At 42.4% G+C, this 23,337-nt stretch overlaps 2 protein-coding genes across 2 annotated transcripts in view; both read left to right on the top strand.

Moving 5' to 3' along the window:
* The first annotated feature begins 201 nt into the window (after positions 1–201).
* On the top strand, positions 202–1,785 carry LOC129730497 (protein l(2)37Cc). The gene is made up of 3 exons (XM_055689867.1): positions 202–338; positions 518–617; positions 675–1,785. The coding sequence occupies exons 2-3, from the start codon at positions 530–532 to the stop codon at positions 1,403–1,405; spliced, it is 819 nt and encodes a 272-aa protein (XP_055545842.1). The 5' UTR covers positions 202–338; positions 518–529; the 3' UTR covers positions 1,406–1,785.
* Positions 1,786–2,087: 302 nt separating this feature from the next.
* The window catches only part of LOC129730495 (bone morphogenetic protein receptor type-1B), a 212,469-nt gene continuing 191,219 nt past the window's right edge, over positions 2,088–23,337 (top strand). The window contains exon 1 of the mRNA XM_055689862.1: positions 2,088–2,229. Coding sequence (XP_055545837.1) covers positions 2,145–2,229 — 85 coding nt within the window. The 5' untranslated portion in view covers positions 2,088–2,144. The remainder of the gene's footprint in view (positions 2,230–23,337) is intronic.

Here is a 23,337-nt window from a genome sequence, read left to right as displayed (position 1 = left end):
CAAAAAGAGTGCCAATAAAAAACAGTTTTTCAGTTTTTTAGTTCGAAAGTTGTTTATTTTCTAGCTCAAGCACCTGATGAGGCGTGTATATTTTGATTTCATCTGCAAAAAGCTTTAGCTATAAAAATTGGAGCATCGTGATAAATTGACTTGGAAATGTTATCGAATAAACAACCCTGTTTTATAGCTGCCGAGCCGACTGTCAAAATTATCAATAATAAAAAATCTGCGTAGGGCTTAGGACTTCACGTTTCGTCGTTGCGTAAATTTTACGAAGCCGGCCGTATATTTGCGAAAATAAGCAGGTTCTTATTTCTCGAATGATAAAACAGTAACAGGTAAATCAGTAATAGTTAAAATATCTTTCAATTGTTTATGCGAAGCGAACTTAACATTGAGTTCGAAGACGAGTGATTTAGGAAACCTAACCTCGTCATCTACGCACAAAATATAATGACGAAATTCTTGTTGCAGTAGTCGAAATATGCTTGAATATTTTTACATTTGATATTTTCAGAGTCAAGAAACGATGGCTACACAATTTCTAAACAGAATCGGTCAAATTGGATTGGGCGTTGCAATCGTCGGTGGAGTGGTGAATTCGGCGTTATATAACGGTATGTTGTTTTACTGTCATTTGTTTTGCTGGGTGTAAACTTTGTATTTTATTTCAGTGGACGGTGGCCATCGGGCGGTGATATTTGATCGATTCGCTGGTATCAAACAGCAGGTATCCGGAGAAGGCACACACTTTTTCGTTCCCTGGGTGCAGCGACCGATCATCTTCGATATCCGATCGCAACCAAGAAATGTTCCCGTTGTAACCGGTAGTAAAGATCTTCAGAATGTGAACATCACACTGCGTATTTTGTTCCGTCCGGTACCGGATCAATTGCCGAAGATCTACACTATTTTGGGTCAGGATTACGATGAAAGAGTGTTGCCTTCTATTACCACCGAAGTGTTGAAAGCGGTTGTAGCTCAGTTCGATGCCGGTGAGTTGATCACTCAACGAGAAATGGTTTCCCAGAAGGTTTCGGATGATCTGACCGAGCGTGCCGCACAATTTGGAGTGATTCTGGATGATATCTCTATCACGCATTTGACTTTCGGCAAAGAATTCACACAAGCCGTAGAAATGAAGCAAGTTGCACAGCAGGAAGCTGAAAAGGCACGTTTCATGGTGGAAAAAGCAGAACAAATGAAAAAAGCTGCCATCGTATCAGCTGAGGGTGATGCTGAAGCAGCAGCTTTGCTTGCTAAATCCTTCGGCGACAGCGGTGACGGCCTGGTAGAGCTGCGACGAATTGAAGCTGCGGAAGATATCGCTTATCAGCTGAGTCGATCGCGAGGTGTTGCCTATCTGCCGGCCGGACAAACGACGCTGCTCAGTTTGCCTCAGTAGTTTGGTGACGTTCAGCGGAAACCAGATGGAACGCATTTCAGTTTTTGAATAGTTAGCAGTCAGCCGGTTGTCAGGAGATAAGATTTATTTTTTAACGGTACTGAGCAACAGTTCTACTTATATGGGAGTCTGGCAAAAATAATCATTTCAAAAGCTAAAATTATCCCGTCTGATAGCTGTTGCCATTGCCATTTAGTTTCTACGAGAAATGGGATATGCATTCGTTTTTGACGTTTTTATGTTCGCAGTTTGCATTCAGCTAGACGCAAGTTATGACTAAAATGAAATGTTCGATCATTCAACTTCGCTTCAAATGCCAGAATCCAATTTCTTTTCTATTCCAGTGTAAAAAATGGTCAATAAATGGTAATGTGAAATTACACGATGCGTTGATAATTAGTTTTCCTTCTTTTGTGCTTACAACAATAAATTAAAATTAAATAATAAACAACTTAACAAATCTCGAAGAGTGGTTTGATGCAACAAAACCTTTTTAACGTTTTAGTTTGCGTTAAACATTCAATAAGAAACAATAAAATGTAATCCTGTTCAAATATTCAAAACCATGTTCAACATCTTCAACAGGTTCCACTTGCGTGTGCCCTTTAGAAACACCACTGCTAAGGCTGAAATGTCAGTGAGGACGGGAGGCGAACAGCTAAAACATAAGAAAACAATCGCTGCACTGTATGACAGTCGTCATCAGAAATCGACAAGAATTCTCGGCTCGCGATTGAAAATGGCCGCGTCAAGTGCAAGTGTTGGTGTTATTTTTTTGGTGTTTATTTTGCTGTACTCCGACGCTTCGACTCCGATTGAAACAGGTAAGTGCACTTTCCTGGATGCTCCCTTAAAATCCGTATCTGGCCGGAACCTGCTACTTAGAGACGTCCAGCGGAGCTCGGATTTATGCTCAAAGCTTTCCGTCCGACAGCCTGGCGCTCCAATCGAATTCCAGCCAGCGCTTGTATCGTATTGGAAAGAACGAGAAAGCGAGTGTTTGTTATGATTTTTGTAGTACTCGAAGGTGGAATGTTTGCCAGTCCTTTAACCGGAAGACAAAATTTGCGTGATATGAAGATAGAAAACAGACTTGTTTCAACATCTGGGTTTTGGTTACAAAATAGTTTAAAAAATATTAAAGTGCAGTCAACCAAATTTCGATAATTTGTAACCCGTCTGTTGTTTGTTCTGTCTCCTTCTTTCACATTCCAGCGGATATGGATTTAATTTCTATATTATTTGACAACTGTTATGTTAAAATGTCTTAAGAAAAGCGAAAAGTTGGAGTATTTTTGATAATTTTCATCGTTCAATAGACATGCGAAGCAGGATGTTTATCTCATTTTTACTTGTTTATCATGTGCGCAATTATGGTAGAGTAGGCATTCATTTGGAGTTGGGACTTTTAATCCATAGTGCCGTAAAAAAACAGAGGACGAACTACAACTGCAGCGTTTAACTCCCATTCAGGCATGTAGCTAAGCTGGTGATTAGGGATAATTCTCAGGGAGTTTCCCGACAACCAAATTACAACAGCAAACGTGGAAACTGTACAAGATGGTCTTTGCCATCGAATGGCAAAGGCACGAGGTGATCAAACCAAAATGTAGCTATAAGAGCGGACACTTGGTTCTTTCTTGGCTAGAGGACGTTACTCGATCACTCGTTTTTTAGGGAGAATGCTGAACTGATTGGCAAGGATCTGAAAGATATTTCTGCATTTCCCTCCTTGAGCGCGGGTCTAAGAAAGAATAAGAGCTTGTAGAGAATAAGAGCTTGTAGAAAGCCGAAATAATAATATGTCGAATGGACACTACATGTTAATGAAGAAAAGCTTTCTTTTTCAACGAAACACAACTTTGCACAACTTCCTGCAATGCAGGAAGAACCAACGAATACGTCAGACCTCTAAGCCGACGAACAAGAAGCCTGAACTTACTAAAAATGCTAGCATACCGCCCAGCGAGTCGAAAGCAGGACCTTGTGGTGCCAAAAAGTGGCTCCAAGATTGGGTCTTCGAAACAGAATGGATAACCACGGGGAAAAATCGACTAGCAGAGAACGCTTACAACTCCCTACAAAAACAAAACACTTGGAATTAAAACGACAACATGAGTTATTGAGACTGCGTAGGCTGCGGAGTTCTCCATGCACTTGGTCCTTACGACACACCCAGCCCACTAGTACAACTCATGGTTCATTCGTCGTCTCCATGTCCCATCTTCCATCTGTACCCCACCGTAGATCGTACGCACCACCTTCTGTTCGAAAACCCCAAGAGCACGCTGGTCTACGAGAAAGGTCCATGTTTCGTGGCCGTAGAGGACTACCGGTCTAATAAGTGTTTTGTATAAGGACATGGTTTTATTCGATCGAAGCGTTTTCAGCAGTCCAAAGTAAGCGCAAATTTCGATCATAATGGGTCTTTTGATCTTTTGGTGCTAGTGTCATTGTCGGCGCTAATGTTGAAGAGTAAGCCCAAGAACACAAAATCATCAACCAACTCGATTTCGTTACCGCCAATTAGAATCCGTGGTGGGAGCCTAACAGAGTTATTTTGTCCGGGAACTCGTGTTCGTGCATAATTTGTCATAGCTGACATCGTTCAATTGTGTCATATGTAGGCTGACCAGACGTACCGTTTTTTCGAGTGTTTTTAACCGTCCCGTCTTTTTGCCATTTTGTACCGTTTTCGGATACTCCTTGAAAAAATCTTAAATAGAGCTTCACATTGAAATTTTCCTATCAGTTAGGTCGGCTAAAAAGCCATGGATTATAACGGCACGTTCCCCTCACATGTGGAGGATTTGTGGAAAATAAGTTTCCAAGCAGCCAGAATTTTTTAATATTACTGAGTACGTTTTGTGCCTTCCTGACGGTACCGCACCCTGGCAGAGCATCCCCTATCGTGAACTGACGAGAAAATCGCGATTAAAAGTTGAGACCATGATAATTGTTAATCAAAATCGCGATCATCATGTGACAATTTCAGGAACTCATTGAAAAAAAAACACTCTTCAGGATCAGGTAACGTCATCAAAGCAATAAATAATTATTTGCATGCTTTGCTTGGTAAAAATTTTTAAAAATCAATTTCATCATGTGTCCCGTTTTCTGAACCCGTTTGTCCCGTTTTTATCCCGAGAAAATCTGGTCAGCCTAGTCATATGCCGCTCTGAAGTCGAGGTGGTGCGTGGTTTTGTTGTACTCGCGGCATTTCTGGAGTACCTGCTGTAATACAAAGATTTGGTTTTGGTGGCGCGAGACACCATGAATCCCGCCTAGTGTTGCCCCACGAATTCCTTTGCGATGGATGATAGTAGGCGGCATTGAAGCTGGGAGAGTACCATGTAGGCAGCACTTAGTAGCGTGATTGCACGATAGTTGCTATAATCCAGCTTGTCGCCTTTTTTATAGATGGGACACGATTTCTTCCATCCATTCCTCCGGTAACGTCTCATCCTCCCAGATCTTGACCATCATCCAGTGCATTGCTCTAGCCAGTGCTCTACCACCTTGTTTTAGAAGCTCGCTTGGCAATTGATCACTGCAAGCGGCTTTGTAGGTCGGCTAACCCTGCCGATTTCCTCGATCAACCACCGGTCTGTGCATTGCCTCTCATTCCAGCTTAGCGTAGGACGCTCACTACTCGTCGTCGGGTCTCGTCTCGTGTGGACAGTGTACGTTTATGATACTGTAGTTGAAGGAATGGGCTTTAATCCTTAGTTTACACATCATAGCATTACCCGATACCATCCGATCACGCGTTGACGCATCCTACCCAGAACTACAAAACGGGTTCCCAGTTCATTGGTAGTGCCACAGCTCTGGTAAAAAGTAGCCGCCCGATACCCGCTTTTCCACACCTTCTGTCCTGTCCAGCAAAGTTCCTGAAGTGCTACAACATTGAAGCTGCTTGGATTTAACTCGTCGTAGATAATCCTATCGCAGCCCGGGAAGCATACAAGCATACGCTATACAATTCCATGTTACAAGTTTCCAATTCAAAGTCCGTTTGCGTCGCTATGGTCTATGCCAATTGTTCCTGTCGTTTGTTCTCTTTGATCGTTCGTAACTTTTATTTTTATTGAACGGCTTGTTAGCTCTGTTTAGAGTCTCACGCTGGCGTCCTAGTACGCTGATTTGCCGCTCCTAACCTGAAGATCAGACGTTGTTTTGAGCCGCACAGTAAGGCAGCATACCGAAGGAAAAATAGTACGAACAATCCAGATATAAATACGGAACGGAATAATCGGCAAGGATCTAGGCGAACGAAAAAGGAAACTCGTAAAAGGAAACTCGGTACTTGAAATGTAAGCGCCCTCGAACCGGCACGTGCATGTATCCTGGCTAGAGAGCTGCAGAAATTGAATGTGGAGGTTGCTGCCGAAAACGGGAGAACGCGAACTCCGGGCGGTAGATCCTATTGTGGACACTTCATGTAAGTACCACATCTACTACAGTGGCCGCGCAAAAGCAGAAAGGGGAGTCGGTTTCGTGAAACAGATGAAGCGTTTGCGGGTGGCGATGCAAATGCGCAGGTCGGGCAGGAGAACTTCTTCCACCCCGTGATTGGTAGAGAAAGTCTCCACTCTACTACGAACGACATCGGCCTGAGGCTTGTCAATTTCGCAGCAGCCAGAGGTATGGCTATCTGTAGCACGCCGGAATATACAAAAGCACACCTGGAGGCTCACAAATGGAGAGGCCTTCTCTTAGATCGACCATGTTCTGCTTGATGGTCGACACTTTTCAGACGTTACAGACGTGAGGTCGTTTGGCGTTACTCGGAACATTATCTCGTAGTATCCATGATTCGCGCCCGATTGTCCAACGTATTGAAATCCAGGACGATAAGGAGGATACAATTGAACATCCAGCAGCTATCAACTGGAGAAGTGGCTACAGAGTACCTGCAGAAGGTTGATTAGCGGATCGAGGATCAAGTTGGAGGTAGCCTGAATAAACAGTGGAGGCATATCCACGGTACAATCAGCACCACAGTGGGAGAAGTGTTGGGTACATCTGCAACAGTCACGTCCAATCAGTGGTTTGACGCTGAGTCAAGCGAGCGACGGATGAAAAGAACCGCGCCAGAGTTCACATGTTAGCCACGGCTGTGACTCGTCAGAGCGTAGGAAGATACCGGGAAGCTAGAGCTGTCGCTCAATCTTAGGCAGAGTTCCCAGTCTTCTTGATATGATGTTTTTGTTGGAGAGAGCGTGGTAGTCCGACGGATGTTGGTGCTGAGGTGTTGTTAGATGGGGAAACTTTTGAAGTAGTCGACGAATTTATTTACCTGGGTACATTAGTGACATGTGACGACGAGGTTAGCCGTGAGATAAAAAGGCGGATAGCAGCTGAAAACAGTGCCTTTTACGGATTACGTAACCAGCTGAGGTCCCGTAGCCTGCAAGCCCGTACTAAACTTATACTCTACAAAACACTAATTCTACTCGTTGCCCTCTACGGCCATGAAGTATGGACGTTGAAAAAGGCCGATCGGCGAGCTCTTGGTGTTTTTGATCGTGGGATTTTGGGTTCAATTCTTGGCAGCAAACTAGAAAATGGTGTTTGGCGCAGGTGCATGAACCATGAAGTGTACCAGGTGTACAAATGGGCGGATATAGTTAAGCGGATAAAACACGGCAGGTAGCAGCTGGCTGGGCAAGCAGCTAGAATGCCGGAAAAACGATCAGTGAAAATATATTTAGCAGAAATCCCGATAGGGATAGCAGCGCAAGACCAAGTGACATGGCGACTTTTTCTGGATTCGGCATTGGATCGATAATCGGTCTGTCGCCGTAAAAGAGAATGCAAATGTTTGCATTTTTTTGATAGTCAAGCGGCCCTAAAGGTTCTATGTGCCTACAAATGTATGCCAAATATTGTCTGTTTTCTTACTGCGGAGACTGTCGTGAAAAATCTGTCCATGTGGTATGTGGACGACCCCCTGTGCTTTTACCCATGCTGAGCAACCTAAGCTGAACAGCTAAAGCCCTTGGTTTCCCCGGGACCGCCGTTAGGCATTACTTCAGGGAGAGGGCCCGTCGTGCTTTTCGCACTTACCTCTATGGGTAGTAGAGCAGCCTATACAGGCCAGTTAGTTAACCGTTAACTAACTGGGGCACGTCGATGGTTTCCCGTCGATTGGTGCCCTGCAAAATACTAACGATCTGTGATGCTGCCGTGATGACCGCATCCCAGATTTCCCTATTTTCGCACATCCTACTATATTACCTACTACTATATACTATATTTTCTGGCGTGGTGTCCATCCCACTTATTGCCAGCATTTCGTACCGTACCCGCTCGAAGCGCGGACATGGGAAGAACACATGCTCTGCGCTTTCTTCCGCACCCGTACAAGCGGGGCACATAGGGGACTCGGCGTACCCGAACCTATGCAGGTACTGCCTAAAGCAGCCATGGCCTGACAGGATCTGTGTCAGATGGAAGGTTACTTCCCCATGGCGCCTATTAATCCAGCCTGCTAACTCTGGAATGAGTCGGTGTGTCCATCTACCTTTTGTAGTGTTGGACCACTCCCGCTGCCACCTGGCCATTGAGGATGACCGTATGGTGTTGCGAATACCCTCGTGTCGCGTTGGTCGAAGCACTCTACATCCTCCTTGACGATGATGCTGATGGGCATCATGCCAGCCAGGACGCAAACCGCCTCGTACGACACTGTTCGGTATGCGCACGCGACCCTTAGGCACATTAGCCTGTACGTACTCTCGAGTTTGCCGCGATGGCACGAGGTACTCAATACCTTGGACCACACTGGTCCTCCATACCTGAGTATGGACGTGGTCACGCTAGCAAGGACTTTGCGCCTGCTGCTACGAACCGCCGAGCTGTTGCCATCATGCGAGACAGCGCTGCCACAGCCATGGAAGCTTTCTTGCAGGTATAATCGACGTGGCTTCCGAACGTGAGCTTGTCGTCGATCATAACCCCCAGAAGCTTCAACGAGCGTTTTGAGGCGATAGTGCATGTACCGGCACTAATCGATGCCTCCTGCTCAGACTTTCTGTTTTTTACAACAATAACTTCAGTCTTATGGTGCGCTAGCTCCAGTTTCCTGGAGTGCGTCCAGTCTTCCACTACGCGTATTGATAGCGCGGCCTTTAACTCTACCTCTCTAATAGACTCGCCATAGACCTCGAGAGTTATGTCATCGGCGAAGCCCACGATCACCACCCCTGGAGGGAGTGTTAGTTTTAACCCGCCGTCATACATAGCGTTCCACAGTACCGGACCCAGGATGGAACCTTGCGGTACACCTGCGGTAACCGGAACGCTTTCCTGACCCTCGATTGTGTTATACACTAGCACTCGATTCTGAAAGTAGTTGCCCAGAATCTTGTACAGCGGCGTCGGCACTCTGAGACTCTGTAGCGCTAAGGCTATGAAGTCCCAGCTGGCACTGTTAAACGCGTTCTTCACGTCAAGCGTGACGATCGTCAAGTAACGAACGCCCCCCTTTTGCGTTGGATTGCAACCTCAGCCGTTCTGGTGACGGAGAGAATTGCATCCACCGTGGACCTACCTTTCCGAAAACCGAACTGGTTGCTTGATAGACCGTTCTCACTTTCTGTATATTTCACCAGTCTATTGAGGATTACCCTCTCAAGCACCTTGCCCGCCGTGTTCAGCAGGCAGATTGGTCTGTATGCCGATGGGTCACCTGGTGGTTTCCCAACCTTCGGCAACAGCACCAGCCTCTGGCGCTTCCACACGTCCGGGAAGAGGCAGTCGTCAAGGCATTTCTGCATGACCGCCCTGAACAACCCGGGGGCTTCTTTGATGGCCGTCTTGATGGCCAAGTTCGGGATTCCGTCTGGTCCCGGAGTCTTGCCTACCTTCAGGGAGTTTGCGATCTCGATCAATTCATCTTCCGTCACTCTTACCGCATCGTCAGCCTCTGCACGGCTGCCGTCACTCACGGTAGGTGGTGACTCGTCAGCCGGAGGCCAGGGACTTGGTTCGTGGCTTGGGAAGAGGCCCTGAATGATCGTTTCTAGCATCGCTGGTGATTGTTCGGCCGGGGCTAGCGCACCTCTAGTCTTGGTCATAACGATCCTGTAGGCGTCACCCCACGGGTTCGAATTGGCACTGGCGCAGAGTCGTTCGAAACAGGCTCGTTTGCTGGCTCTGATTGCGCTCTTAAGCGTTGCCTTAGCGGATCTGAATGCGACACCGCGTTCCGCTCTTTGCTCGTCGGAACGTGCGCGTTGCATCCTCCGTCTTGCACGGAGGCATGCATTGCGCAGGCCTGCTATCGTATCGCTCCACCAGTATGTCGGTGGCCTGCCCTCTCTAGGCGGACGAGACCTAGGCATCGTGGCGTCGCACGCCCATGACAGCATCGAATTTAGATGGTCCACATCCGGGAGCAGTTCACCCCCTTCGTGCTTCCATCTAATTGCCTGCCCAAAAACATCTGCATCGAAATGCAATGTTTTCCAGCCGTAGAAGGATGGAATATTGGCCCTACTCGCTGCTTGCTTCCGCACCTCATAGCGGATCGATTGGTGATCGCTATTCGTGTAGCTGTCGTCTACCCTCCAGTTCGTGATCAGTCCCGGGCTGCAGAACGTCACATCGATAATCGATTCGGCACCGTTTCTACTGTAGGTGCATTTTGTACTAACGTTAGCCAAGTCTAAGTTGAGCTTTGCCAAAGCTTCCAACAAGACCTGGCCCCTCTGGTTTGTACAGCGACTCCCCCACTCGACAGCCCAAGCGTTGAAGTCACCCGCAACCACCAACGGCCATAGGCCCGTCAGTTCCACGGTTGCTTGATCGACCATCTGCGCGAACGTTTCGGTAGACCAACTTGGCGGAGCATAGCAACTGCAGTAGAATACTCCATCCACTTTGGCAATAACGTACCCCTCTCTGGAGGTCGACACAATCTCCTGAACCGGGGACCTGCCTGTCGTGCAAATGGCCGTCTTCCCAGACTTGTCCGATACCCAGTTACCGTTTCCGGTTGGGATACGGTATGGGTCCGAGACGATGGCCACGTCCGACAACGACTCAGCAGCCGCTTGGTGTAGCAACTGCTGCGCCGCATAGCAGTGGTTCAGGTTTAACTGTATCACCCTCAGGCCTGCGGCTTAGTAGCCGGCCGTGCAGCCGGACACTTGGGGCCTCCCATGGCGTGTTTGGCGTCCCGTTTACCGACACTTACGCTTGACTACCGACACATACCAGACACTTGGGAGGTGCACCGCAGTCCCGTGCCTTGTGGCCTGCGCCACCGCAGCGGCGGCATAAATTGGACCTGTCGGGCCCTTTGCACGACCAGGATTTATGCCCCCGCTCAAAGCACCTGAAGCAAACGTCAGGCTGTTGGAAGGTGCCCAGAGGGCAGACCGACCAACCCACCTTCAACGTGGCCTTCTTCAGGGCCTTGTTACCCTCCGCTAGTGGAAGCTTTATGGTAGCAACCTGGGTGCCGGCCGGGCCCCTGCGGAGACGAACTGCCTCTGCGGTCACTACCACTCCACACTCTCGTTCGAAGGCTTGTGCTATGTCGCACCCTTCGGTGATCTCGGCCAGGTTTTTAAGCTGGAGAGTCACTTCAGGAGTGAGGGCTCGGATTTGAACCTCCTCGCCTAGCACTTCCTGGGCCGTCTTTTTATAGGCCCTTGCCCTTCGCCTCTTTGCGGAGTTCGAGGATCATCTCGCCGGTGCGTGACGGTTCAGTTGAACAGACTTCGGCAAACGATGCTGCAGCTGTCTGTGTGTATTTAGACACAGCTGCAGCACTCCCTTTTTTAGGCTGGTTGAGCCTCGCCTCTAGCGCGAGTGCCTTTCTTTCGGCATCGTTAGCCCGTTTAAGGGCAGCTCGCAGCAGGTGTCGAATTTCAATATGCGCATACTGTTTCCGCATTGTATTCATTGTAACCGATCGCTTTTCTCAAACATAGTTTTACAATGGAACTAAATCTCCATATCCAGTTCATGAAAAACAAAAATCCCTAGAATTTTATTACTTGATTGTTTTATAGCTTGTACGGCTTAACAGCCCTCAGGTGCCTTCTCGCATTCAGAGCTTCCGCTGCTAATTATATCCCCTTGTACCTGTGAGTTTCCGAAGCTCACAGTCGACGCTTTATGGCGCCGTCGGACCGTGCGTTGATACATCCCCAAATGAGGTGATTGATGGCTATTCGATTACGTGAGCATAATAGGCGTAGGGCGAAGACGAACGCGTTCTTTGTCGTATGCATAATACGTGCCCTAATGAACAATATGATAGGTGGTAAAAAGTTTCCAATCTAAGTTGTTATTTTTGATGAAGCGCTTATATCCGTTTACACGTTAGGGTTGTTGTAGTTAAAATATCAGAACTTTTCTTTAGTTTTCTTGTTTTTATCGTAGGAAACCCTAGAAAATCTTGAATCTAGAAACCAGTGTGCTTAGAAAGGTTATATACATATTCATGAAGGATTTCAACAGTCCAATCACCGTGATTAAATGAGAAATATTGTTTGCGTGTTGTCATCATATTATTGCGACCATCGAACATATCGATACACCATATCCGTTTAAGGCAACGTAACTGTGCGATTGTTTATGATGACATTGCTTAAGATGAAGTTGTACGGCAAATAAAAAAGAAGTTCTTCTGCAACACGTTCGAATGTGACCAAACAGAAAGTTTACTACAAAAAACGAGGCAAAGGAATCTCGGTGTGCTCGCATTGGAGAAAATTTTCCCATAGCGCTGGAAAAGATGCGCTATCGATACGCATTCACGGCTTCCCTACACGCACTCGGAAGCTACGTGAGGTCGAAATCAATCGCGGGTAACGCAGAAGCTCGTAAACTTGAAATCAAAGAAACACCATATCAACACGTCACCAAGACCTGTCTGTCAAGGCAAGACAACTTTTTATTCGTCCATCTATCGCGCCAGGCAGCGGCAACCTGGTTCCAGTCGTGGCGACGGTAGCGGTTACGTTGTGTTCCGAGCTGGCCCAAGGCACCACCGGGATGGGAGCGCTATCGCTTCTATAAATATTTACAAATAATTAAAAATTCAAAAAAGAAAAACAGCAAATAATGAGTTACCATCCGTACGGAGTTGAATGTCTCATCTCTGGTTGAAAGCAAATATGGCGCTGGTCGTTAACACAGGCGGCCTTTCCAGTCAGAGTGGTCGTTAGTTCGGCGAGCAATCCTTTGCGGATGCTTAATTTAATGGAAAATCAGCGACGTTTGTAGCCTCGGTAAATAAATCAACGATCATAGACAGACATACAAATTCGCAAACTCTATGCGCGGAACCTTGTGAAGTTAGGGCAAACAAGCTCGTTAATGATTAATGGAACTTAATCGATAATAATCCAAATGTTTGCGGGTCGCAAAGCGGCATTGTTAGATTTTTGTTGGAACTTAAAGCTTACTTTATGCATATTACCCATTTATAGAAGTGTACTCTATAAAATTGCTTAACAAACATAGTAGGTATTTGTTATTGACGACGCAGGGTTTTCCCCTGCTGTGATGCGAAAATGTCACGGTTCGATTAACGTTCGATTAGATTCATTTATTTGAGTGACATAGTTATATGTGTATGGCTAAGTGGCAGCATATTGTCTGTAACGGTACCTATATAGTTTTCCAGGAATAATTTTATTCTATAGAGGGATGCTTTCGGAAAACTTGTTCCTCAAAATCTTAGAAATTTTGGTTTACGATTGAAATGAAAAATTAGTCAAAATTTGATATTCTCACTCAGTCAAAGGTCATTATGTTTCCGTAACTAGTTTTCGTTATTGGGAAAACATTGATTTCAGGTAATTTATTCTCGCTTAAAACTTGTCATATGTAAACTTTAATTGCAATTTTAAGTAGAGGTCAATCATACCAAAATGATTGCAAGCATGTGCCTTGCGTCGAGTGGTATCGATGGCAACGGTTGGTGTTAATTTATCCTACACCGGCAGCAGCCAACCTTTGGGATATAAAACGGAGCGAACGATAGTAATCTCAAACTGCTCAAAACCCAGACAGTCATGGCCAACATTCGCCCGTCCGCCCGCGTCCTGCCGCGTTAAAAGTGTTACAGATCCAAGTTCATGGGCACGGCCTTCGCGGGGAGTAATCTAACCCGGTTGACGTTTGATGGACACTATCTTTTAAAGCCCGTCTGTATTCTCTCTTTCCTCTCAAGTGCGATTACGGGTCCGACTAGAATCGCGGTAAAGCGATGGAACAAATCTGCGGCATCATCGTCATTATTGCAGATCATGTTCGTGGGAGTCGGTGAACCTACCTGCGGAGGGATCTTTCGGGGTGAGCAGCAACCTAAAATGGAACACTCTCGAGTACCTATTGTGAGACCCCTTGGCACGCATTAGTTTACTGACAGACGATCATCACAAATGCTTTCCCGCCGCCTTCGTTGATGGATGGTGTACGGTTTTCTGTGGCACACAACAGACCAGAGCGGGTTGCTTGCTCGGCAGGCACTCGTGCGAAGAGGATCGCACGTTTAAATCAAAACTTTTTTTGCCACGGTGAAAGACATTTGGGTTTGAGCCTCTTCCATAGTTTAATCACAGCCTCCTCGCTCTTCAGGCGATCCAGTTGCTGACGATCGGACATTCGTTAGCTCGTGACTGTGGCGCCAGGCATGTATGCGCGCTGCGACTGTCCACGATGAGAATGACGGCGGCTGGCAGCCGCGGCACTTCCCGGTGCGTTGAATAGGGGTTTGCCTTTTTGTTTTGATTCGAGTTTGGTGAAATTAATACCTATCTCATCTTCAGTAATCGTGCTTTTTGTTTTTTGTCCTTTTATTACATATGCTGAAAATAACCTAATCTCGCACTCATGCTTATATGCAAAAAATCTTTTCCATCCGGATTTAAAAGAATATAAGAAAAACACTTAAATTTTCCATCAGGCACCGCGACACAGTTTTCGATTTTCCCACGCAGCAACCTCCTGGTACGACGGATATAGACATGATGGAAAACCGATTTCCACATTTTTCCCATGAGCTTCGCGCTCCAGAACCGGTATTGTTGTCTTTCGTACTCTATCGTTTTATTCTTGCTTTGACCGTTTTTATAGCGACAAACAGCTTCGATAGGAAGATGTCGATACTAAGGTATAACGGAACTTGCGCGCACTATATGAATTGTGTTTGAGATTTTTTTTGCCACGCAACGGACACTCGAAAGTTCCCTTGCGGGCTGGGCGCACCTGTAAGTTGATACGAATGGGTAGAGTTTTTGTTTTGAATACTTGATATTAAGAAAAATTTCGCAAATAAGGCGAATGTTGTGAGATGGAAAATGATTCTTAGGCCAACAAATTGTATTAGGATAAACAGTATCAGTTATTAATTTTCCGATATGTTATGTCCGCCTCGCTGTTTGCAAGGAATATCGCACTACTTCATCACTTTTTCTTCAGTGCTGTCTCTATTTCGTTATTTGAAAACCGAACATCTTCGGTTTAAATCATTCATTAATGATAATCTATCTTTTTACTTCTTCCCTCTGTAATCACGTAGGTTTTCAAATTGGCAAAAAATCTTTGCAACTGCACCTTTCGATTATAATTACCTATCAGTAGAATTAGAAATTCAACAATTGAGGTGTTGATATTGATAAGAACTTGATTTGCGTTGGTCTATCGATTAACCAAGAACATTACATACACAGTTTTGTACAATCTGTGACGCTTACGTACGAAATAAGATATGACAACAAAAAATATGTCTAAGTGTGAACTTGCTTCCTCGTCTAACAATAGGCCGCAACTACACTAAAGTCTTTTATACGCATCTTTTTTACGAGGATATATACTTCCGGAATTCAAACGGCTTTCAAACGGATTTCAGAATTTACGCTGTTTTTTACGCGGATTTCCCACAAAGCCATTTTTATGCAGCCTGTTTGATTGGTTTTTCATTTTCAAATCGTTAATTCAGCGTTTCAGATGATTTTACCTAACCCATTCCCGGCGGGAGAGGCCATATGGTATCACCTGATGTTCAAATTTTGATTTCAGTTTAGAAACTGTTCACCTTTCAGTGCTGGAAGTTTCATCTCGATATGTGAAGTGTGAAGAAAGTTTTCTATTTGAACTCGTCTTACTCAACACTAATTCTCATATTCACTATTTGAAAAGTGCTACGGAGCCTCCTTACAATGTTTGGCTGCATTAAAATCTCCAGAAATTCGGTCTCGAGAATCTCTTTGCTTGACCATTGAAATGCAGTACGTTTATGTTCTGAATGCATTAGTTTTCTGAGCATGCGAAGATAAACGCACGAGATGCATACAAATTAAGGGCTGAAAGCGATTCTTTGCGAATAGTAAAAATGGTGAAAGTTTAACAGTGCTCAAATATGACAGAAATGTGCAATCTTAAAATACGCATATCCCATTTGAATAGTAGGTCATCGAATACTAATTGAATCAACTAAACTTTTATCTTGAATATCGCCACTTGCATATAACCACATCAAAATTAGCGTGATCATTTCATTTTTTTTGTTTTCGGTTGCTTGTGGACTGGTCTTTGAAAAGAAACCGCGCATCACTAGCCGACTTAGCCGACTCAATAAAGGGTCGTGATCGTCTTGTTCAGTATTTAACTGATAAGATGTACAATTTTTACCTACTTTTTCCTGTCTTGAAAGGTCTCTCCAACGATCAAACCGTTGATGAGATCAAATTTACTTTGACCGAATTACTTGGCATAGCCCAGGCAATGTTCCGTTTTATGAACGCCATGTTGCAGGAAAATTCCATGTTTGAAGCCATTCAAATTAAAACAAAATTTACACTTAAAATCGTTTCTAATTTAAAATTTCATAATGATTGTTAATAAATCAATCAAAATTTTAAATTGGAATGCTCGCTCATTGAAGGCCAATGAGAATGTGCTTTCTACTTTTTTAACAGTAAATAATGTGCACATTGCAATTATTACTGAAACATTTTTGAAACCTAACATAAAATTAAAATATGATCCCAATTACGTGGTTCATAGATATGATAGGATTCAGAGTTCCGGCGGTGGAGTTGCAATTGTTATTCATCGCCGAATCAAACATCGTGCTCTTCCCCATCTTGAGACGAAAGTTATTGAAACTTTGGGAATTGAAGTTCAAACTGAACTTGGAATTTTATTTATTGCCGCAGCATATTTACCATTCCAATGCACACTCGAGCACAAAAATTATTTTAAAGGTGATTCACAAAAACACCAGAAATCGTTCAATTTTTTCTTATAATCCGCGATTTTAACGCTAAACATAGATCATGGAATAATTCTCAAAGTAATTCTAATGGCAAAATTTTATTCAATGATTGTTCCTCAGGATACTATTCTATTTTGTCTCCGAATAGTCCTACACGTTTTTCTTCTGTAAGAAATCCATCAACAATCGATTTCGTACTAACAGATAAAAATCATGTATATGTGAGTTGAACACACATGTTGATTTTGATTCTGACCATTTTCAAATAACCTTTTCTATATCACATGAATCAGTTTTAAACCCTATGAACTTTGTTTTTAGTTATCACAAGGGATTTGGGAAAGGTATAAAACTCATATTGAGAGTAATTTAAGTTTTCAATAATGAGCTGGATTTGCAAAACAAAATGAATATTGATTCCGCTTTGGAAGCATTAAAATGTGCAATTGTTGATGCCAGGAATCATTCTGTTCCCAAGACTCAAGTGAAATTTGATTCACCAATAATCGACGAAAATCTTCAACTTTTGATTCGTTAGAAAAATGTCCGCAGGCGTCAATATCAACGTTCACGTGACTCTGTTGGTGGATAAGAACCCAGCTGAGGTTTTAAGTTATCGACCAATCAGTTTGCTTTCTTTAATAAGTAAACTGTTTGAGAGAATTATTCTTAACAGGATGATGTCACACATCAACGAAAATTCAATTTTTGCAGATGAACAGTTTGGATTTCGCCATGGGCATTCCACTACTCATCAATTGCTCAGAAATACTAATATGATACGAGCTAACAAATCTTAAGGTTTTTCCACTGGAGCTGCTTTTTTAGAATAGAAAAAGCATTCGATAGTGTTTGGCATAAAGGTTTGATTGCGAAATTGCAAACATTGAATTTTTCAATTTTTTGATGTTGTCTATCAGAATTCAAAATCAGGTGTGCCTCAAGGTTCAGTCTTGGGTCCAGTCCTGTATAACATATTTACTTCAGATCTTCCTAATTTGCCTCCAGGATGCACAAAGTAATTGTTCTGCGATGACACAAGCCTTTCTGTAAAAGGAAAAAGTCTTCGTGTCATATGCAGTCGATTGCAGAAAAGTTTAGATATTTTTTCTTCCTACTTGCAAAAGTGGAAAATCTCTCCCAATGCTTCTCAAACTCAAATGATAATTTTACTCCATAAGACTAGGGCTTCTTTCCTCAAGCCAAACAATAATCACGTCAAGATGAATGGGGTTATCTTAAGTTGGTCTGATAAGGTTAAGTACTTGGGACTAATTTACGATAAAAAACTTATTTTCAATGAGTATATTGAGAGTATAGTGCATCAGTATAGTGTAAGTGTATCAAATATACGAGATGTTTATATCCTCTGATTAACAGGAATTCTAAACTTTGTTTAGAGAAAAAACTTTTGATTTACAAACAAATTTGTTGTTTAACAAGGAAGAAAACGCTTCAAAGGATTCAGAATAAAATTTTGAAAATGATTTTGAAGCGTCCGTGGGTTTGGTACATTCGAACTACATAGAATTACTGGTGTTGAAACATTAGAAGCTATGTCAAATGAAATTATTAACAATTTTCGACAAAAATCGTTGCAATTCTCAATTACTACGAAAAGCTCTCTTTATAGCCAATAAGTTAGCAATTAAGTTAATTGTAAGTTTACTTCCTTTTTTTTGACAAGTAGGTTTAAATCCATACGAACACAAATCCTAACAATTAAAATTACAATTTTTCTAACAGTGTTGAGTGTTGATTGGACACACATACTCATTATTTACTAATATTTATCATAAATACTTAAACTACTAACAAACCCCCCCCCCCCTAATTAAAAAAAATTTGATCTGTGTTATCCAAACTTGCGAATTTGTTAGATTTTTTCGATTTGCTCGGACATATCATCACTCAAAACTTTAATAATTTATAGACCGAATGAATGAAGTTATCTATGAATTTGTTGTATATTATTCTCAGCAATCTATTCATATAAAAGAGAAGTTCTGTATGTATGTATGTATGTATGTATGTATGTATGTTCCAGCATAACCCTCAAAGGCCTGAACCGATTTCAACCAAACTTGGCATACTTGTTCTTTGTACAAAAGAAGTGGGCATAGAAATATTGGATAGGAGGAGGGGTCACCCTCAAAGAAGGAGGGGGTCAAAGCAATAAATTTTCATACATAATGGAAACCTTTCATTGAAATTTGATGATTTTCGGGTTCTTGGTCATCGGGTCATATTTGAAGGGCCGGAAGTGGATGTCCAGAGACCGAAACATGATATTCGATGCCATTTTCAATCCAAGATGGCGACTTCCGGTTTCTGGGAAGCGATTTAAAACTGTGGAAAACGCTCACAAACCCCCCAATGCTAAGAACCGGTTATCGGTGACTGATGGTACTTTGAAACTTGGGTTGCCGACTTCCGGTTTCTGGAAATTTTGGAATTTAATAATTGAATTATATACTTGGCAATATGGGTATTTTCGGAATCGAAATGACCTCGTCATACAAATATCGATCATATATTTCCAAATATTGGCATTTTTTGAAACGTAGTGACGTCTGTTTACAGCCGAAAATCGGCTTTCGTGAAAATGTTTCTAGAGAAGTGTTTCAAAACATTCAACCTGCTTTGATCCGTTTTTGGAACGATTTTTTTGACATATTTCTTGCATATTTTGATAACGGAGAGTCCAATATAGTGTTTTGGATAGAAAATATGTTTGGAAAAGTTGCTGAAGCTCAATTATTACCGAATTAAAATTTGGTTAAGAGCATCGATCAAATAAGATAAGAGCTCCAAAAATCCAGCAATTTATTTAAAAAAAAGTTTTGTATGTATGTATGTATGTTCCAGCATAACTCTCGAATGACTGTACCGATTTCAACCAAATTTGGCATTCGGATTTTTGAATTAACGCGTTTTTTTTTATGCGGATTTTTGGATTAACGCGGTTTTTTTACGCGGATTTTTGAATTAACGCGGGTTTTTTTACGCGATACCGCGCTAATTCAAAAATTTTTTTACGAATTTCCGAATTAACGTGGGTTTGGAACCAAAAACGTTTAATTGTTTATCTAGTAAAAGACATAGTCCAAAAAATACTCTCCGTCCACCGAAAGATCCGGAATGACCGTCAAAGAGGACAATTAAATACTGGCTCTAGAGTGTCTCGGGTTTTTTCTAAAGCCCTTCTTGCTGGACTACTTTACGCGGATTTTTTAAAAAACGTGTTTTTTACGCGATTTTTTGAATTAACGCGGTTTTTTTACGCGGATTTTTGAATTAACGCGTTTTTTTTACGAGGTACGTATCCCCCGCGTAAAAAAAAACCTGACTGTATTATAGGTCCTAGAAATATTATATAGAAATATTGGGAAGAGGAAGGAGCAACCCTCAAAGGAGGAGGGGGTCTTAATTGGTCAGAAAATCAAGTTTTTCATACATTCTGGGAACTTTCTGAATGAATACGATAGTTTTTAGGCCTTTGGTCATGTCTGCAGACCGGAAATTGATTTCCAGAGATCAGAACATGATGTCGAAAAGAGAAAGCGGCAGCTATCGAAGAGGAAGGGGGTCTTAATTTATAAGAAAGTTAGGTCTTTTAGTGCCCTATGGGATTTTTTTTTGAAACGGTACGATAACTTTCATGCCCTCGGTCGGTCATGGCCAGAAGTTGATGCCTAGGGACCGGAATACGATGTCCGATGTTTTTCTAAAACAAAGATGACGACTTTTGTTTTCTGGAAAGCTGTATACAACTCTAGAAAACGTTTACAAACCTCCAAATATTGGTATTTTCGGAACCAGGATGGCCTTCAGAAACCAGAAATAAAAGTCCAACGACATTTTTGAAATTCAATATGGCGACTTCCGGTTTCAGAATATTGTGAAAAACGAATATATGCTGTGTAATATGTATATTTTCGATATCAAGATGACGTCCAGAATCCAAATATTCATGTCCGGCGCAAAATCGTACATGGCGGATTACATTTTCTGGAAAGGTTACTAGAATACAGAAGAAGGCTTGGACGTAATATTGAAACGTTGTTTTGAAATCATTTCCGCGATTTCTGCTTTCTGTCAAGCTGTGTAAAACTGAGTAAAATGGTTAAATAATATCAATATTTCTAGAAAGAGAACTATGTTCAGAAAATGACAACGGGCGTCCAACGCTATCTTTTAAATCAAGAAGAAAAATATTTAAATATCCCCTGATATTAGGTTCATAGGTCAGAGCTGACTCCCCAAAACCGAAAATTTGTGTTCGAACGTTTGGTATAGTGAGGGCTGTTTTTCTGCATTGGAAGTTATTCAAAACTTGAGGAAAATGTGGAAATAGTCAACGTATCTCCAAATTGTTAATTAATTCATGAAGACTATAACTATTTCAACTATAAAAATGATATTGATATTGTTTACACAAAAAAGTAAAACGAGAAGACATAGCAAGCAATAATTTTAACTATCAGAGGCTATTGATTATCTAATTTTAGTGTAATTTGAATTTATTGTAAGTTAATCGATACCGTTGAAGATGCTGATGAGGCAATCCAATTTTCCAACGAAATTTTTCAACTCACTCGACCCAGCTAGAATGCCTCCGCATCGATTGTTAATCAACGAAAAAGGTGGTATATAAGCAAGTTTATAACTGAAATAGAAATATTATTTGAAATGAAGGGTTGAAAAAAATATATGGAAATATAGAAAATTATAGAAAAAGCAGAAATTTTTACACGAGCAAGGCCGGGTACATTCAGCTAGTTTAAAATAACTGTATGTTTCTAAGCAAAATCTTTTATTCATTTATTTATTTATTTTTTCCGGTAAGGGGATAAGCCAAGATGGAAACATTTTTACATTCAGCAGGTCTTTTATGTAATTTTTTATGTCTTTTTTTAACTTCAAAGGCTGATCAATGCAATCTAGAATGCAAAATTCATCACTTTATCATATTTTAAGTTACTTTTTGCCGCTGCTGTTAATAGCTTCGATCGAGACTTGCATTTTAATGAATGGTTGTTGATCATCTATCACGATCAAATGGCAAATGGTTGTCATAACTACCCCATAGAACGATTTGGAAATGCTATGTAGCTTTGACTGACGAAATAATTTTATTCTGAATGTTTGCATTCGTTTTTTTATTTCTAACATTTCTAAATGTGTACACCTGGACTTCGGCGAATGCCATGAATTTCGTTCCACGAATCATAATCATTGCTGAACGTTAACATTTGTCTCAAATGGCGTCGCACCATTCAGTAGCCACGCCGTTTGATTTACCTGTTTCATTAAGTTTTGTATGGGGCAAACAAAAGATGCGACGAGGTTGAATGATCTAAACTCAATGGACATACTGATTGGTCCTATTGAACTGATACTTGGATTGCGCAACTATTTTGATCTTTGAACAAATGCTGGCAAAAGTGAATGGCAGGGTCGTAAGGTTGTCATGGCTATTTACAGTAGAATTCATCCTAATTAGTTACACAACTGCGTCGAACGGGTTTTCCATTTCGAGTATTTATTGTAAACTTTATGATATGATTTTCTACATTTGGTTAATTAATAATGCATTTTTTCTCTTTTAATTTCAGGTTTGTATTGATATACCTTTCAACATGTGCTCTGAGTAAGTTTATGAATTGTAATTTTTTTTATCGTGAAGCTGTCTAAACCTTTATTAATACTGTAAAATTAAATCCAACACTGGTGCATACTCGTCGTTTTGGTACCACCGTAGAAAGAAGCACGTTTCCGTGCGCGCCATTTTGGGTATGAAATTAGTTCACTGTCAAAGGTGAGCGAGTAATGTCGTAAATTTTCTTTAGACAATTATACGCATAATTTAAATGAACGCCAATATCGCTGAGGAGATCTTTTTCGCGTCGACACATAACAAACTGGCCAGAATCAGCCGTTAGCCCGTCAGGGAGCCAACATCAGGGTACACAGCTTTGGCATCGCCTGGCTGTTAGGACCGACGGGAGAAAAAGCGATTAAATGTTAAAAATTAATTTCTTGCCACCTTTTTACCTAATAACGTTGATGGTTCCACCAAGTCGCGATCGGGATGATTACCTGTTGTGTGTTGGTTTTCTTCCCTCGCGGCCTGCAAGAGCTGTTCGCTTTTTATCGAACGGGTTTGAAAAGAAACCCAAAATCATCTCCATCACGAGCCCGTCATCATCGGCCGTCATCATCTCGTACGTGTTCGGAAACTCGCAACAAAAGCCAGCCAGACGTGTTCTTGCCTCCGCGTGCTGCGCCACCAGCGGATCCCAGCGATAAAAGGAAAAACAAGAGCAAGGTTGCCTCCTGGCTCCCGGCGAGATAAATTCGAGATGTCAGATATGATTTTGCACTCTCGAGAATGGCTCCAATTTTTACAGTTCTGGTCAGAGCTCTGAGCTGATCGTCTGGTCAGTTTCCATAAGACCTGAAATAAAGTAGAGATCACCTACTTAAAGCGTAATTAACATAAAACTAGAAAACGAAAAAAAATTGGCACATTCTGATACATTCCAAACTGTATCGGCTCGGAACTCTATCAGCGTATTCCGTCTCGATCTGCTAACCAACCTGTGATCGTTATTATCGCGGGTAAGAGCGCGGGCCGTTCGAAGGAACGTGTGCTCCATATGGCAAAACGGTTCGGAAAGCT

This window comes from Wyeomyia smithii, chromosome 3 (genome assembly GCF_029784165.1).
Source record: "Wyeomyia smithii strain HCP4-BCI-WySm-NY-G18 chromosome 3, ASM2978416v1, whole genome shotgun sequence".
NCBI lineage: Eukaryota > Metazoa > Arthropoda > Insecta > Diptera > Culicidae > Wyeomyia > Wyeomyia smithii.
This window is presented reverse-complemented; position numbering and strand designations above follow the sequence as displayed.

Bases quoted from the DNA above. Each gene is read 5' to 3' on its own strand.
- LOC129730497 (XM_055689867.1), top strand. From the start codon at position 530: ATGGCTACACAATTTCTAAACAGAATCGGTCAAATTGGATTGGGCGTT. The intron at 618-674 runs GTATGTTGTTTT...ATTTTATTTCAG, and splicing joins GAATTCGGCGTTATATAACG to TGGACGGTGGCCATCGGGCG.